Raw genomic sequence first — 17,899 nt, 5'->3', positions numbered from 1 at the left:
TCCCATATATTTGAAAATGGAAATATGCCTTGGGCTCCTTGGCATACTTATACACTATCAGTTTGTGTACTAAGCTTTAAAATGTATTTGGAACCACCAGTGTGATTAGAAAACTGAGGGTGGTAGTATCTTGTCAAGTCTGATACCACACATTGCTACGATATTGAGATTTCTTTTTTTCCGGATGAAGATTCAGTTCAGTACCTGAATCTGTAAACTGATTTCCCTTTATCCCTCTTCTCTTGTTCATTTCTTCTGTGACACAGTATACTGAATGCATTTCTTGAAATGCACAGACATTGGCTTGGATCAAATAGAAAAGATCCTTGATTTTTACCAATTCCCCTCCCCTCCCCTCCAGTGGCAGCCCTCCAGCTCCTCCCTCGTGCTGTTTCTCAGGGACCCCAGAAGCCAGTGTTTGGGGGGCATTTCAGGCTGCAAGTGGGATGGGAGAGGTGGGGATGTTGCACACAAGTCTTTTGGGGCACAGACATTTTCAGTGGGATCCAATCCATTGGTTGTCCCCGCCCATGAAAAAGATGACTCAGTCTCTGAGGTTCATTAATTACAGGATTTGGAATGGAACAACTAACTCTATTAACAAACTTAGTTGACTTTGTTCTACATCAGCTCAGCACCTACGTTTCACCTATGCTGAGTGTACCTCATTCCAAACCCAGAAGTTGTTACTGTCACTGTTCCTGCATCCTCATAGCCTCATAACAAATGTGCTAAGGGTGATCTTTCTGAGTCACTGTCTCCCTTGGCTCTGGGTAGGTAAGGCCCCAAAGTAGTAATTATCCCAGTATACACCAGACCCAGGAGCTCAGGAGCCCTGAGAGGCTGTTCCTTCTTCTGCCAAGTGATGCCTTGGAACACTCAATATCAGTGTGCCTCATCCCATTCATGGCACCTCATCCAGATAGCATCCAGGAGGCAGATTTGATAGGAAATAGTTACACCTCAGGGGCATTGTACAGCTCTACAATGATGCCTTTGTTGCAGAACTGAATTTAGTTATTTATTTTAAAATATTTATATTCTGCCATATGCCCTTAAATTCAGCTGTGGCTATCAATGTAGCAACAGGTTGCAAGAACACAAAACAAGCTGACAGTACATTATCAAAAAGAAAACAACACACAGATTAAAATTGTGCAGTTATGTGTTAAACAGATTTCCCCTCCACCCAACACCCTCTGAAATAAAACTCTTCAGTATCTTTAGTTGGGGCATAAACTTGAATGGTGGTTTTGTTGATAGGCTTTCCATGAAGTCTGATTGATATTATTTGGTCAGACGTTGCATTATAGCCCCAGATTTGTGCTACATCTAGCCTCACTATTAGAGCTCCATTTCTTCTGTGTTTGTCATTTCCAGAGTAAACCACTTCATAATTTTCTGGCCAGGAATGTCCTAATCTGGTCCTTCACCCCCAGGATTAGAATGTTGAAACATTCATTTTTTTCATTTTACCTACTTCTTGCATCCCATGTTCCCAGCTTTGGACTTTCCTTTTGCATCCATTTACATCAACCACTGAATGTCCTTTCAGCTTTAGTCCTGTTGTATCATTGAGAATAACACTAGTTGTACTTATCTTCTGATCCTTTCCAGTAGCTAATTCAATGCCATCCAATTTAGGCGGGGGGGGGGATTCCTTTCTTTTAGCACTATATCATCTTTCATTTTGGGTTGTGTCATTATAGAGTTTTCAAGGTATGAGATGAGAAGTGGATTACCATTGCCTTCTTCTGTGCACTACTAAACAGGGTTAGCCTGTTGTTGCTATTGTCTATAATAGATCCTCCACCAGAGTTACCTTCCACTACTGCTGCTGCCCAGTAGCTAACCTTCAAGTATTCCTCTGCCCCCATCATCATTGGAACTATCCATTTTCTTCCACTGATGTTACCATTGGTTCCTGAAGGAGGTGACTGTGCCCTAATCTGCTGTTTTAGCTTTGACCATTCTACCTTGAGTGTTTCTGTTAGGAGTTTAGCCTCTTTACTGAGTCTAAACTTCCTACAGTTTTGCTCTCAGCTTTGCTGACTCACTCAAAACCTCTCACCACATTAAGGAGTGCATCCAAGAGGGGGATTCTAATTCACTACAATGGTAAATTAGACAAGTGTGGATTTTTACTTGTTGCAGATATAAGATGCCACCATCTTCATTGGTGTAGATTTGTGAACTACCATAGGGCTGTGGAATTGGGACCAGGGCATAAACAGGGTGGAAGAGGCACTTTGCCTGCCTACTGCACTTCATCAGATAGCATGCATGAGTTAGTCAAAACTGCATAAGAATTTGGTGATCACTTTGGAGAATGATCTAATGGAGCAAAAGAAGCTGATTTGGAATGACTGTTTCTTTGTTAGAATTTGATGAAAAGTGGAAGTAACAATATTGTCCCCCTTGAAGTTGATTAATTTCCAGATTGCCTTTGCCTGTGATTATGTGAAAACCGATTTGGGTTATAATCAAATCAACTGATACATCAGCATCTGATTATCTTTTTTAAAAAATTTTTTTGCTGTACTGTAATGCCAAACCAATTTATCTACCCTGAAAAGATTATTGTTATATGAAGAGCAACATAGATTCATTGTCCACAGTTATAACCATATGCAAAAATGAATAATTCTCCATTTAACTAGGCTGTCTGATTTTTTTTTAACTAAAGATCTTTTTAAACCATTTAGAGAGCGCTAAAGTGCTTTCCAGAGAGGGCTCCAGATGGTTAAAAGCTATTCAAGCAGGACCAGCAGCATCACAAAGAGGTTTTCTGAAGTCCTCTTTTTGCAAATCAAACAATCAATTTCCCTACGTATCATGTTAAAAGTTCTACAGTGGAGTCAGCAAAGCACCTGATAACTACTGGTTACTCAGTACTCCTGGCAATGGATGTGAAAGACTGAGATTTTAAGCATTTTTTAAGTTTGAAGATATGTTTTGATCCACATATCTTTTGGTAAGGAAGCTCTCTGAGAAGTGATGGTATGCAGAAGTCAGATCATCACAACTTTGTGAAATCACAGTGACAGAATAGTGCCATCCAAAACAGAGTTACACCCTTATAAGCCTTACACATTTTTTTTAACCTTTATGAAGCCTCAGTAAAATCCAAGGATTATTTCTTAACAAATTCCACTAAAGAAATAGCCACATTAAAATAATAAAGGAATGGGCAGCCAACAAAATTTGCAGATTAGAAAAAAACACTTCTTTTAACCCCCCCCCCCCCAAAAAAAATTCTGAATAATAAGCATCACTATTGATGTTAACTTTACTATCAGTGTTTACCTATTAACAGCCAAGATTTTGTCCCACATGTTAGAAAACCGCACACAAACTATTTATTATTTATTTATTATTTGTATTTATATTCCACCCTCCCCGCAAGCAGGCTCAGGGCAGATCACAACATAAAAATAAAACATATAAAAATCAGTATAAATAATATTTGACATCAATAGAACACTATAAAATGTCTTTAAAATACAGAGTTTCCACCTGCAAGCATTGGTCTCCAGCTTCATAAACTTGGCAACATAAGATGGTAGATGGTATGAACTACATATGTTCAGTTAGCAAACTCCTGAAGTTCACTCTAGGGATTGGCATGGAATGCAAAAATGGTGGTTCATTTCATTTTGTGGTTCATTGATTTGCCTGATTCAGTGGTTCGGTTCAGTCCCTGAGAAGGCTAGAAAACACTGATGCACTGCAACATGCTTGCCATAATGATGTCAGCCGGAAGTGATGTTATCATGCCAGGCATGTTGTCGGGACAACATGATTGGTGTGATAACATCACTTCTAAGTGATGTTCATGTCGGGCATGTTGCAGCACACAAGGTGTGTCCCCTGCTGATAATGACACAGACAAAATGCTCCAAAAACAAGTTGTTTCATTTTGTGAGTCGTGCATAATGCAAGTACATGAACTGATTCAGAACGAACCATGAATCAGCTATTTTAGGTAAGAATCACAATTCATGCTTCAATTTTGTAAACATACCTAGTCCACACCCCTTGTTATATTGTATATCTCTAGCTGTCTATATTACATTTCCCTAACTACATCTCTTTCCTTCCGCTAAGTTCCTTTAATTTTTTTCAAAAATAGATATGCAGGGTGTCTAAAACCCAGAAAATTATGTTTGAAAGACATCCCACAGTTGTGTCTTTCATGTATCAATTTTTGTTTGTTTTTCCATTTGACAGTGATTCCAGAATTTATCACTCAAGTCAATACTGCACTGGAAAATTTAAGCAGGAATACAGTTCATCTGTTTGATGACAATCAGTTTGTGGACATCTCTAAGAAGGTCTATGATACCATTCATGACATCAGATGTTCAGTTATGATGATTCGGGTAAGAGTCTTGAGTACTACATTCCTTACTAATTAATGAATATCTAACATTTTCTGTCAGCTGCATTTCTTATGAACAGGAGCTAAACAAGGGAAATGGGCAAAATATCAAAGAGCCCCATATTGTAAAAAGTTGTTAATAGAGAAACTAAATTATAAAGTTACAGGCTCACTTTTCATAGAATCGGAACAGTATGGCTCTAAACTTCTCAAATTACCCCAGAGGTGCATGAAGAAGGCACATTGCACAGCAGCTCACTATTAGAATAAGGAGGCTTGAGGTGGTAGAATTCTGTACTGTACTGTTCAGGCTGCAGTTTGAGTGTCATTTTTTTCAATGCTTCTGAAAGATTGTTTTGAATAGTTTTTTTTCAAAAGGAATTATCAATGGAATATGTTGTTTTGATTCAAGTTGTCCACATTGCAGAACAGAATGCCATGCATATTATTTGTGCCTATTTCCTGCTGATATGTTCCATGTTTATGGAAGAAAGGGGCATGTGCATTGAATACACCTGGACCATATGAGCCTACCCATCAACTAAGACAGGGTTTATTACAAGTTTTGGAAGACCCTGGGCAGAGGGCCCCCTGGGGCCCCCTATGCCTACTACCAGCCTCCCTTCTTGTCCACCCACCTGTCTAGTTTTACCTGTCTCTGCATCCTTCCCCCATCCACTCTCATACTCTCCCACTGCCTGCATTCTCAGCTATCCAAATCATCTGCACACCCTTTCCATGATGGTCCTGGGCAGTGGATGCAGCTGGGACTCTGAATCATAGAATCATAGAGTTGGAAAGGACCTCTAGGGTCATCTAGTCCAACCCCTGCACAATGCAAGAAACTCACAAGAAAAACCAGAACTCAGGAATCCTTCTTCCCATCCAGACATCACACTTTGCCTTTTAAAATCACGTGTCAGTTCTTATTGAGAGTTCCATATCCAACTATCCACAAAGAGGGAAAAAGTCCAAGAGTCCTTCTTCCTGAAAGATTTCCACATCTTAATTTGCTGGCTGGAATGCACCTTCTCTCTTCTCAATGTGGCCACCCCTCTCGATAATGGGAAGAAGAATTCTGTGCCATTTCTTCCTCTCCTCATGACTTCACTCAATCTTGATTTCCAGTCTTATTTTGTAACTGCGCCATAAGGATCCATTTTAGTTTTCTTTTGTTCGTTTTGGAGTGGATCATTTTCCCATTCTAATTTCACAGATGTCACCAGAATCTCTTTAGCACTCAGCTCATGTAGATTTGAAAGTTCGCTTGCTTTCAGCATAAAAGCTCCCATTTGCTTTCTAATCAGCTGCATTAATGAGACAAGATCCTGTTTCAGAAAAGTAATATTCCTTAATATATCTTTTATTATAAAACATTTCGCTTGGCAGTGCCATTTTTCTCTGTCAGCAAACTCAGTCTCTTAATCCAAATTGAAAAGTAGCTTGAAGATCCTGTTAAATCATCATTCCAAATAAGCTCCAGCTGAGATTTCAAATATTATCATTTCAATTGCAGTGAGTCAACAGGGACCGATCTCTCTAGAATATATCTCATTTATGTTCAGATCATATTGCAGCCAAATAATAGTCTCTTTAACCTATGTCCAATTATAATCTGGGTCGATTTAAGTATTTGTATTCAATCCAATTCAAATTATTACTGATACTTAAGATTGCTCTTTGACTTTTCGAGGCCTCATTTGCAGGAGTAGACGTATAGTCAGCCTCTATCTCTTCCTTTGAGCTGCTTGCTCGTTGTTATGTAAAACGACCCATTAGCCAGTGGTATTGAAAGCTCACTTACTTGCCAAGTAGAATTGCCATGTTAGAAGTAGAAAAGCAATACATCAAAAGCTTGCTGAAAGGAGTGAAAGAAAGCAGTTGGGTGTTCATCTTTTTCTGCTGCACCAGCTATCATGGCGGTGAAGCCTTGGGACATGCAAGAAGAACAGGAGCAGCCGCCACTGAACCCCTAACTTCCCGCACAAGTCCCATGCCGAAGAAAAACCCCTCCAGGGTCTTCCTATGGGGGCACCACGTCTGATTCAAAGGTGCTGCAGGAAGATGATCTGCGGACACCCCTGAAGTCAAGATGATGTAACTCGGAAGCCTTGCCTGTCCATTTTAAATAAGTTGTACCCCTGAATCCTAATATTCTAGTTGTGAGTGTCATCCCACCAAGTTTCAGTAAGGGCTATTATGTCATAGTCTCCTTCCTTTATTAGGACTTCCAGTTCCTCCTGTTTGTTTCCAATACTCTGTGCATTAGTGTAGAGACATCGGAATCCACATTTTATGCATCCCAAGGGTTTAGTTTCCATACAAGCTGCAAGTTAACATTACCTAGCATATGCGTCACTCTTTGCAAATCTTTAATGTTCTTATCCCCAGTTTCTGGCATCATACAAGGCTTTGAATTATTGTCTCGCTCCTCCATACAATTTAGTTTAAAGCCGTCCTTATTAGGTTAGCAGGGCTGTTACCAAACACTCTTTTCCCTACCGCGAACCATCTCCCGATAGAAGACCACCATCTCGAAAGCGTAAACCATGGTCCAGAAATCCAAAACTTTCCTGACAACACCATCAATGTAGCCAGTCGTTTATTTGAAGTATTCTTCTTTCTCATCCTAAGCCATGGCCTTCAACAGGAAGCACTGACTAGAACACAACCTGTGCGCCCAGCTCCTTCACCTTCTGAGCCAGAGCCACATAGTTTTTTCTAATACATTCAGGGCTATGATGGGCAGTATCATTTGTTCCCATGTGGATCAGCAAGAAAGGATAGTAATCCATGGGCTTGATAAATCTTCCAATCCTTTCTGTCACATGCTGGGTGCATGCACCCAGCAGACAGCAGACCTCTCGGGATGACAAGTCTGGTCAGCACACTTTGGGCTCCACCCCTCTGAGCAAGGAGTCTCCAATCACCACCACCTTCCTCTTCCTATATTGGGGAGCAGAAGCTCCGGGCTTCTTATCCACAGGATCCTGAGAAACTTTCTTCAAGTTTCATGGAGGCTGGGGAAGTAGTCCTTGTTCCAGTGGTTCAGAATCAGTTACTGCGGGGAGATCCTGGAACCTATTGCTGAGCAGAAGGGACTCAGAACATGGCCTGATTTTCTTTCTCCTTCGGGTTACATTTTTCCAGGAACCCTCCTCCTATGTTGAGTTCTCTTTTAATTGCTGAGATTCCATTTCCTCTCCCTCCTCTTGTTCTGTCAAGAGCGCCTCATGTGTTTTGTCAAGAAAATCCTCACCTTCCTTTATACACTGCAGTGTGGACAATCGTGCCTCCATTCCCTGTATCTTCTCCTCCAATAGGGCCACTAACTTACATTTGCTGCAAGTGTAATTCGTGCTGCTCTCAGGTAGAAATATAAACATCCCGCAGTCTTTACATGTCACTGCCTCTGCTCCCTCACCAGCCATACTGCTGCTATCCATTTCAAAATTTTCTTTATCTTCACTTCTCTTTAAATCCCACTACCAACTGCCACTTGAAACTACTTGTGGGTAACTACCCACCTTTCTACAGAACCCCCAGGCAAGAACCACAGGCCAAGATTCCTTTGGCTCTTGCCCTTCGGCTTGCGCCTCTGGCAAGGATGAGCCTTGCAAATTAAAGGCTCAATCCCCCACCCACCTCTGACTCCAGCCAGAGCAACAGCAGAGGGTGGGGCCAGCAATTACCCCCAGGCAAACAAGCTCTCCTCACTCAGCAACAGCTACACAAAAGACACATAAAAGCAATCAGAAACCCCTCTCCAGCAGGCACCAAGCACTCACACAGTTACCTCCCGCAGCAACCCTAGGTAATGCTCCCCAGCCGTTTTAGAAAAGCAAATCAAGTCTTACTCACCTTACCAGCAGCTTTGTTCTAGATCCAAACACCTTCTTCTACTGCAGCTGAGCCACTTCTGGATGACAAAGTATTCACAAGAAGATAGGAGAAGGTGTGAATGCTGGTGTCAGAGGGGATGCACAGGTGGGGAGTCAGCAGCAGTGGACCCCATTAGAACCCCTAGCTCCTGCCCCACCAATCTTCCCTCTAAACTTCAGTGTTGTGAGCAAAAATTTTACTTCGTGTATGAAAAAAGCTAGTAACATTAAAGTTGTGAGTCTACATTTGACTATTGCATAAATTAGTTTTTAGAAGATTATTTCCATAACCTTGTAAAAATCTCTGAATGAATTATTTTAAACTATATTTAGACTATATTTTAAAAATAGTTTAAACATTATAAGATAAAACAGAATCAAGTAAAAGTTCATTACAGAAAATGTCCTTTATAGAAGTAGACCAGTCCTCCAGTGTCTGTTGTCCCACCAAAATAAGAACGAGATGTGTCTGACTCCTCCCCTCCTGCAAGACTTTACTACTATGCCTACATGTCCCATGTCTACCCAAAGTTCAGCCGGACCCCCTAAGTGCCTGTTTGAGGTGGAAGCAGAGATTCACCCTCTCCTGGACTCTGGGATGGTCAGCCCCATGCAACCCAGTGTGGTCAATCTTGCGCACCCTCCTCCTGAAGCACCTCCTGGTTCCAGTTTCAATAATGGCTGTATCAACTTTGATCTGAATAACTCGTTTGATCAGCTGACTGAAACTGACTGATGTTTAACAATGCCCCAGCCCTCACCAGTGAAACTGTTATCCTGGAATATAGCTGGCTGGGGAAGCAAGAAAGGGGACTCTGATTTTTGTTCCTACCTCAAACAATTCGAGATCATCTTTCTCCAGGAAACCTGGACAGCCTCCCTGATTTGCCTCGAGGGTTTTCTAGCATACTCCTTACCTGGGTTTAAAAGTAATTCACGTGGTCGTCTCCAAGCAGGCCTGTCTTTACTAGTCTCTCAGCAATCTAAATTTAAAGTGCTGGAAGTACCTGCTTGCAACCCCCTTGCCCATGCTTTTCGTTTTAGCTGTCATAATTTTGTGTTTATTGTTGTTAATGTCTACCTTCCCCCCCTCTCCTGATAAAGCTTCGCTATGCTCCCTTTGGGATTGTATGACCACATATCTCAAACAGCTTGAGCACCTCTTTCCTATGACAGATATTATTTTGCTTGGAGATTTTAATGCTAGAATTGGTAAAGATGACAGGGACCTCTTGGCTCTCTTGAACTTGGACCCCAATGTTTCCCTCCCTTGTTTTTTTAGGTCTGGTAGGATTTCCAAAGATGCCCGCATCAATCAGGTGGGCATCCTACTTGCTAAGTATTGTATCCAATTTGATAAACTAGTGCTAAATGGCTCCTCTGTCAGGGATTTCCCGGGGGAAGTAACTTTTGCATCAATTAGAGGCTGCAGTGTCTTAGATTATATTTTAATCCCTCCATTTTTAAAAGATTATTTAGTGCATTTTTATATTGACAACCGCTCTGAGAGTGACCATTTTCCCCTGGTTTTTATATTTGACAATCCAACACCTCCTGATGATAATCCAGTTTGTGAAAGGGCAGACACATCCGCTGGGTCTCTCCCCAGACTTACTTGGTCACGCAACCTCATTTGAGGTCTAGGAACCACTTATTGCTTCTATGACCAACATATTCTTCAGAGCAAAGGTGCTCTCTTGACATTATGTTGGTCCAGAAGTGGGTCAGCTGATTTGCCTACATGCAGTAGAATTTGGTTTGAGAGGATGCCTTTAGTTGATAAAACACTGCCGAAATCAGTCTCCCCCACCCCCATTATAACATAAAAGATAAAGCTAACTAGCCAGCTTCTTGCACATTCGCCCTCATGCACATTATATATAAATCATGCAGAGTGAACACTTTGCTGTATTATCAATACATTCATAAAATTTTCTCAGAACAAAGTATAAATATACCCCACAAATGTATATGGAATAAAGGTTGATAAAGGATGTTGACTTTCTTATCGCTAGAGTGGAAATGGAGTTCTGTTTTTCAGGCGCACACTTTAATATGCCTTGGTACGTGACCAAAATGGATTTTATTTTATTTTTTGCGGGAGCAACTTTTCAAATCCCAGTAGCAGAATATGGCACTTTGTGAGAACGGAGATGTATTGGGGCTTTCAGTATTGAGCCTCACAACAATACATTCAGATATTAAATTAATAAATGAAGTGAGAAGTCTTGAAATAGCTGCTACTGGTATTGCACTTATTATAGTTCTGAAAAATTATGTATGAGCTGCTTTCATTGACATTTGCCATTTTGAGCTCTCATCTGGGTAATAGGAAGTCTGGATTTGGAAATGTCTGCCTCCTTTTGCTGCAACTGTAGAGTGAGACGAGTTAAAAAAATTAAAAAAGGCAAGCTGAGGTATGTGACAAGAGAGATGCCAGTAGGAGTAGTGAGGCTGCTTGAAAAATGTATGGGGGAGTGACGCCCTCAGTAAATACAAGGCATGATTTAATTAAGTATGTGCAAAGCCCTCTTGAGGAATTGTGCTGGTCTTCTTTGATTGTATTTTACCATCCCTTATCATTCTTCTGCTGTTCTATCTGAGCAGAAATTCATCCTGTATTTTCAGTTTAAGCAAACTCCTTTGGTAACTTAGAAACATGAAGGTCCCCACCAAGATGTCTTGCTTCTTTTTTGTTGAAATGCTCTTTGCTTCCTTGGAAATTGTGCGGAGGAATGATGTGAGCCAGGGCCTCTGAATTTTTCTCCAGTTTTGCTTCCAGTGAAATCTTCTTTTTTGGCATGTGCCGTGGCTGTTTAGGGATAGATGAGCAGCACTCATTATTGTTCCGTACTGGTACCATAGCTTTCCTGGATTGTTCTTTTCAGTATTCTTCTGATGATCCACTGTGAATGACTGTAGAAAAGAGCAAGAGTCCAACAGCACCCAGCCCTGGCACTAGGGGTTCTGCTGCCCCAGGCAGAACCCTGCGCTGCCGCCCCCTGCATACTCTGTTTGCGCATGGGGCACGATGACATCACCCAGAAGAGATGTCATCACGACAGCATGCTTTTCACAAGTGTTCCCTCTCAACTCCGATTGCTCAGAGCTGAGAAAGAATGCTTGACGTCCCCCCTGCCCAGCCCTCTCTGGTTTTGGAGAGAGCTGGGCAGGGGGTGCGTCACTCTTTCTCGACTCTGAGCTGAGAAAAAGTATCAGGGTCAGCACGAGCAGGGACAGGGAGGGAGCACCCACTCTCTGCCCCTGTGCCTACTCCCACACGCCAGCCCTGGTAGCACTTTAAGGACTAACAAAATTTGTGGTAGGGTATGAGCTTTCATGAGTCACTGCGCAGGTCTTCAGATACAGCTGGAATGTGAGCCCATCTGTTCTATATATTGGAAGGTAGAATGAATGTGAATGGCTGTAGAACGTCATTTGTGTGGATGTGTATATAGTGTGCTTTTTGATAGATGCATGTTTGCTATGTATTCAGTACATGTTGCAGTTCCTGCTTTGATTGTACAACGTGAACAGCAGATTCTCAGGATAATTTTGTATTGGGGAGCAATTTAGAAGCATCCACATTGATGGCCCTGACATAATTGTGTGGTAACTGATAGCTCAAGGGTAGCTAACACCTGTATATTTCAGACCAGTTTTTCAAGAGCTAGTCCACAAGTATGAAGTAACAATCGATGAGCTATCCAACAATAGCACATTCCTGCAAAGGAATTTAGTGCCTTGGTTTGTGAACTCACCACTTTTTTTTTACAATATGAATATACCTTTACTCAGCAGCAGCTTTGACTTTCTATTGCTTGGTAACTTGCAGCGATTAAGAATCATTTCAGCACTATGAGGAAGCAACTTACTATGGTCAAAACCAAATATAACCAGATATATGTTGGAGGTATTCAGGTAAGTAATCCTGAATAAAAGCCTCCTAAACCCTTCATTACAAAAAAATCCACAAAAAATCCTTCTCCTTCCCCCAAGAAAGTGCATCACCCACTTCCTGCATCCTTAATTAGTCCTTCTCATGATCCCACAGCCAGCCAGAAGAGCAGACAAGAAGGTGGAATTGGGATCATAGGGGACATTCTCTCTCTTCCCCCCTCCATTTTATCCTTACAGCATGAAAGGACAAAGCTGATTGGACTGTGAAGTTGATTGGACAGAGGGTATGAGACTGGCCAGAGGTCACCCAGAGTGCATCCATGGCAGAGTGGAGATTTATGTATATCTATGATTTATTTTTGCGGGCTTACATTCTGCCCTATCTCGTAGACAGGCTCAAGGCAGATCACAACATATAAAATAACAATAAAAAGCCTACCAATCAAAGTTAAAACACCACATTAAAATTAAACAGTAAAAGCAATAAATAAAATGCACCACCGGCAGGGCACAGCATACCAAGTAACCAGTTTTAAAAAGGTAAAGGTAGTCCCCTGTGCAAGCACCAGTCATTTTCAACTCTGGGGTGACATTGCATTCACAATGTTTTCACGGCAGACTTTTACGGGGTGGTTTGCCATTGCCTTCCCCAGTCATCTACACTTTCCCCCCAGCAAGCTGGGTACTCATTTTACCGACCTCAGAAGAATGGAAGGCTGAGTCAACCTGAAGCCGGCTATCTGAACCAGCTTCTGCTGGAATCGAACTCAGGTCATGAGCAGAGGTCTCCAACAGCAGTACGACAGCTTTACCACTCTGCGCCACATTAAACGATGGTATTAGCAATAGGATAACACAATGTCACCACAAGGGCACCACAGGGGAGGCCAAATGATGGAATAATGGGACACCCGTTGCCTCAACCATAGGCCCGGCGGAACAGCTCCGTCTTGGAGGCCCTACGAAATGGCAGTAATTTGGGTAGGGCCCGGGTCTCCACGGGGAGCTGATTCCACCAGGCCCTGGCCCTGGTTGAGGCAAGATGGACGTCCTTAGGGCCAGGGGTGGTCAGGAGGTGTTGTGTAGCCGATCGCAACGACCTCTATGGCGTATATGGGGAAAAGTGGTCCTTCAGGTATGTTGGTCCCAGGCCACGTAAGGCTTTAAATGTCATTACAAAAACCTTGAAGCGGATGCAGTACTCAATAGGTAGCCAGTGCAGCTGGCGCAGCACTGGCTGAATGCTTGTCCATAAAGGCAATGCAGTTGACAGCCGTGCTGCCACATTCTGCACTAGCGAGTTATAGTAATCCAACCTGGAAGTGACCATTGCATGGATCACAGTAGCTAAATCCTGGGGGGATAGGTAGGACGCCAGCTGCCTGGCCTGCCGAAGATGGTGAAAAGCAGATCAAGCAACTGCTGTGACCTGGGCCTCCATGGTAAGTGAGGCATCCAGTATCACTCCCAGACTCCTCACCTTCTGAGCCGGTGCAAGTGATGCACTGTCCAGGGTTGGGAGTTGGAGGCCCAACTCTAGTCCCCCATGGTTCAGGTACAGGACCTTCATCTTGGTTGGATTGATCTTCAGCCGGCTTTGTTGCAACCATCCAGCCACAGCTTCCAAAGCCCCGGTCAAATGATCCAGAGTAGTGTCTGAATGGCCGTCCAACATCAGATAGAGCTGGGTGTCATCCACATATTGGCGACAGCCCAGCCCAAAACCTCGAGCAATCTGGGCAAGGGGGCTCATATAGATGTTAAACATCATTTGAACTGGAGTCCCACAGATGCTTCCCCAACCACAATGTCATGGTTCCTGTTTTAACTTAATATCTATTTGACCTAGACATCACTCTGGATTTGCCTGTTGCTGGTCTGGGACTACTGATACATCTTTATTAGAATACTTTAATTCTGGTAACACAAGAACATTAAATAATCCAGCAGAACACAGCTTGCCTTTCTGTTTTGTTGAGCTTTTACCAAGAAGAGATAGATACCTGAGCTTTTCAGTGTTTGGATACATAATAGATGATGCACTGTTCTTCCTCCTAACCCCCCCCCTCCTAAGAAGAAGACCATAGATTAATACCCCACCCTTCTCTCTGAATAAGAATCTCAGAGGGGTTTACAATCTCCTTTATCTTCTTCCCTACAACAGACACCCTGTGAGGTGGGTGGGGCTGAGAGAATTCTCACAGCAGCTGCCCTTTCAAGGACAACTCTTGCAAAAACTATGGCTGACCCAAGGGCATTCTAGCAGATGCAAGTGGAGGAGTGGGGAATTCTCCCAGATAAGAGTTTGCACACTTAACCCCTACACCAAACTGGCTCTCTACAATACATCAATCTCTAGTGATCTGGTTCTTAACCCTGCCTCACAAAATGAGCCAATAGCGGGAAAAAATGGCATATACATATCTTTGCAGACCTAGTAAGATGCCACTCTGACCATGCCAAGTTTATTTCCAGTCTGCTTAGAAGGAGCTTTAATAAATCTGACTGTTATTTAGGCATATGTGCTAGCCACAACAGCCAAGGTGAGGAAATGAACAGGCTTTGCAGCCAGCTGCTGAGATGTATTGATTCTTGGCCAAACCCACCAGGCTTCTGATTGCCCAGGTCCTCAGCATGAACACAAGCAAAGGATTCCTTGATCACAGGATAACCGGGAGAGGTAAATGAATGAGGACTCCAGTTCATGGGATTCTTTTTTCAACATGAAAGGAAAAGGAGGTTCTCTCCACAGCAGCACCATGGGAGCTGGCTTAGCCATGTAATTACAGGGAGAATAAAGAAAAGATAGATCTTAACTGCTAAAAGCAACACTTTGCCAAATGTTAACTCACATTGTCAGTGGTGTAATTCGAAATTGAAACTGTCCCTCAAAAGTGCGTAGAGGACATTGGGGAGAATAGCATAGGCCGGTGCCATGCTGGGTTGCTTAACTGGCACTGAAACGTTGACCGACCTGCTGGGCAACATCCAGCCTACCTCTGGCTGCATTTTTGTTCTGCTGAGCTGATCTACTGAAAAAGAGAAAAATAAGCCTAAGTGTGATGATAGGTTCAAACCCACAACATTTTGCATTCATTTTGTGTAAATGCCAGCATGCCAGGATGGCTTCTGTACTTTAGTTTTTTCCCCCTCAGGTTAGTGGATTTGGCTCAGACGTCAAGCATCTGGTTTGCATACAGAAGGTCTCAGGTTTGATCACTGGTATCTACAATTCAAGAACCAGGTAGTAGGTGATATGAGAGCTTGGAGAGTGGCTGGGTAGTCTGAATAGATAATACTGACCTTAATAGATCAGTGATCTGATTTTGTATACAACAGCTTCATGTGTTCATAGTGATTGTTCTTCATTCTGTTCTGTTGTTTGTCCATGGTTCTTCTCTAGATGTCTTCCTGCAAGACAAAAAGAGGGGGGGGGGGGTGAAACTGGTAATGGATTTCAGCTATGCAAAACCTTACAAAAATTAATTAACAAAAGCAGTTATTGGCTTCTCTTAAAAAGAAAGATAATATTTTATCTACTTTCCATAGCCTTTCTGGAGAACTGCAAACAGCATAAAAGTATACCTTATTTATGAATTATTTGATTTATGTTAGGAATTATATCCCATCTCTTATCTTCTCTCAGGCAAAATGTGTACAACATTCAACCTGCTACCAATCTGATTGTTCTACAAGTCCCTCAGTCCATATGTAGAACTTTTGCAAGAATGATATTAGGAAATATGAACTGAAATATCAGTAAGCAAATTTAGATAGAATTTATTTGAGAAGTCCCCTTCCCACCCAACTAATTATTCTCTCAAGTGAATGTATTGAGGACATTTTGTAAGTGGGTTTCAGACAAAACAAAACAGATTGGTTCTAACAGTGTTCTAACTAGCAGTTTCTATAGCTGAGACTGGATTATGTCAATTAGTGTATCAAGATAATGTTCCAGTGCTGGTTAAAGCAGTGCTGGTTAAAGATGCACTGCATACAACCACAATTTGAAGGCCATTTCATTTCACTTGTATTGCATTTGCAGTTATTTATTTATAGCCTGTTTTTCTCCCCAGTTGGAACTCAAAGCACTTTATAGACTATTAGTCTCCCTTCTTCCGCTTTCTCACAACAGCAATCCCGTGAGGCAGGCCAAACTGAGATCACACAGTGAGCTTCCATAGTGAAAGTGGGTCAACAAAGTCAGTTTTTGAAAGGAAATTTGTGGTCCCAAGAACTAAAGGGGAAATGAATAAGAGCTAATTATGAATGCCCCATGACTTGAATTGTAGTTGGGCATCCAGTGCAAGAGGTCCAAATTGGCTTGGGGTTTTCCTTTGCACATACACATTCTTGCTGACTGCAGGGGAAATCTCAGCATATGGTATAGGCCAGTGTTTCCCATCTGCAGAGTTGTAACCCAGCCTCGAGCCATGCAAGCCTCAGTGCTGGGTCTCCAGGGGCAGCCCAAGTGCCGCCTCCCCTCTTGTCCCCCACCCCCCATTTATCTTCAGCGCTGCACTCCAGCCCCTGCCCCCCAGGCCACCAACTATAGTACTCTCTGAGTGTCCTCCAGGTGGAGGACCCTCAGGGAAAGGTACTGAGACTGAGTGTTGGCCATGTAAGCCAAGATGCCCCCAAAACGAGGTTGGGGAATTAGTCAGGTGGGCACCTGGCTCAAACAGGGATCTTTTACCAATGTATACCAGGCTCAACCACTCAGAGAGTAAATGCTCAATGAAAGAATTCTAATTAGGTAAAAATAGTTGTTCTTTATTGGAATAAAATAGTTCCTTCACACAAGATAAAATGCAATTCAAACACACATTCACACAGGTCTAAGAAACATAGATAGATCGATAGGGGTACATATAAGGATTTACATACAGGGTGATATTTACCATCGTAGTCTTCCAGGAAGGTCCCAATGACGAGAGTTGAGGGGATGGGGGAGGACCCGAAGCTGATCAGGAATCGGGGGTGGATCTAGACAGCTGGATGCGGGATACTGACAGAAGCACACACGTGCGGAGCAGGGTCAGAGGTTATAAGGGTTCCTTTGACCCCTCAGGGGATGGGTGGTGACGGGGCGGAGAGATGGGCAGGTTCTGTGATGACCAAGAGGGCTGGGCATCCTCGGAACCAATGGTGTGTCCCTAGATGACACCTGGTTGGGTGCTTGCTTTGACCAATGAGCTTTACCTGTCTTGGGCATCCTTGAAACTTCCAGGTGGCGCCAGGGTCTGGGACGTCTCCACAGGTATCGGAATGGAAATGGTTGGGGGCTTGAGATTGTTTGAAGAGGTGACAATTGGGAATCACATATGCACCTAGGTCTCCCCGATGTAGATCAAAGGACTTGGATGTGTCAGGAAATGTTCTCCCTCTCATTCTTTGATCTCTCGGGCAGGGGAACTCTGCCTAGTGTCTAGTTAGACAAAGAGCATCCGTTGTTGACCGGTTATTCTATTCATGGGCTAAAACAGGTTGCTTGGGGCTGCGGGTGACTTGAGGTGTGTACGTGATCTTTATACCACGAAGGAATGAATTCCAGCCTGCTGGGAAGATGGCTGCGCGTGATGCTGGTTTAACATGGTGGGTTCTTTGCCCAGTACTACAACACAATACTGCCCGGATAGTTCCGGGGTGGCGCAGGTCTCTTCCACTCCCTGGCTGGCCCGTGCAGCGACGGGGGAGATCTCCGTTGTTGGGCAAATGCTCTGTACCAGGTTGAAAT

At 42.9% G+C, this 17,899-nt stretch overlaps 1 protein-coding gene across 2 annotated transcripts in view; it reads left to right on the top strand.

Moving 5' to 3' along the window:
• The window catches only part of CTNNA3 (catenin alpha 3), a 1,035,346-nt gene that overhangs the window by 825,797 nt on the left and 191,650 nt on the right, over nt 1-17,899 (top strand). For both annotated transcript variants that reach the window (XM_060241118.1, XM_060241119.1), the window contains one exon: nt 4,231-4,382. In XM_060241118.1, coding sequence (XP_060097101.1) covers nt 4,231-4,382 — 152 coding nt within the window. The remainder of the gene's footprint in view (nt 1-4,230; nt 4,383-17,899) is intronic.

This window comes from Heteronotia binoei, chromosome 6, assembly GCF_032191835.1.
Source record: "Heteronotia binoei isolate CCM8104 ecotype False Entrance Well chromosome 6, APGP_CSIRO_Hbin_v1, whole genome shotgun sequence".
In the NCBI taxonomy this organism is placed as follows: domain Eukaryota; kingdom Metazoa; phylum Chordata; class Lepidosauria; order Squamata; family Gekkonidae; genus Heteronotia; species Heteronotia binoei.
The sequence above is the reverse complement of the archived record's forward strand: the minus strand, read 5'-3'. Positions and strand labels throughout refer to the sequence as shown.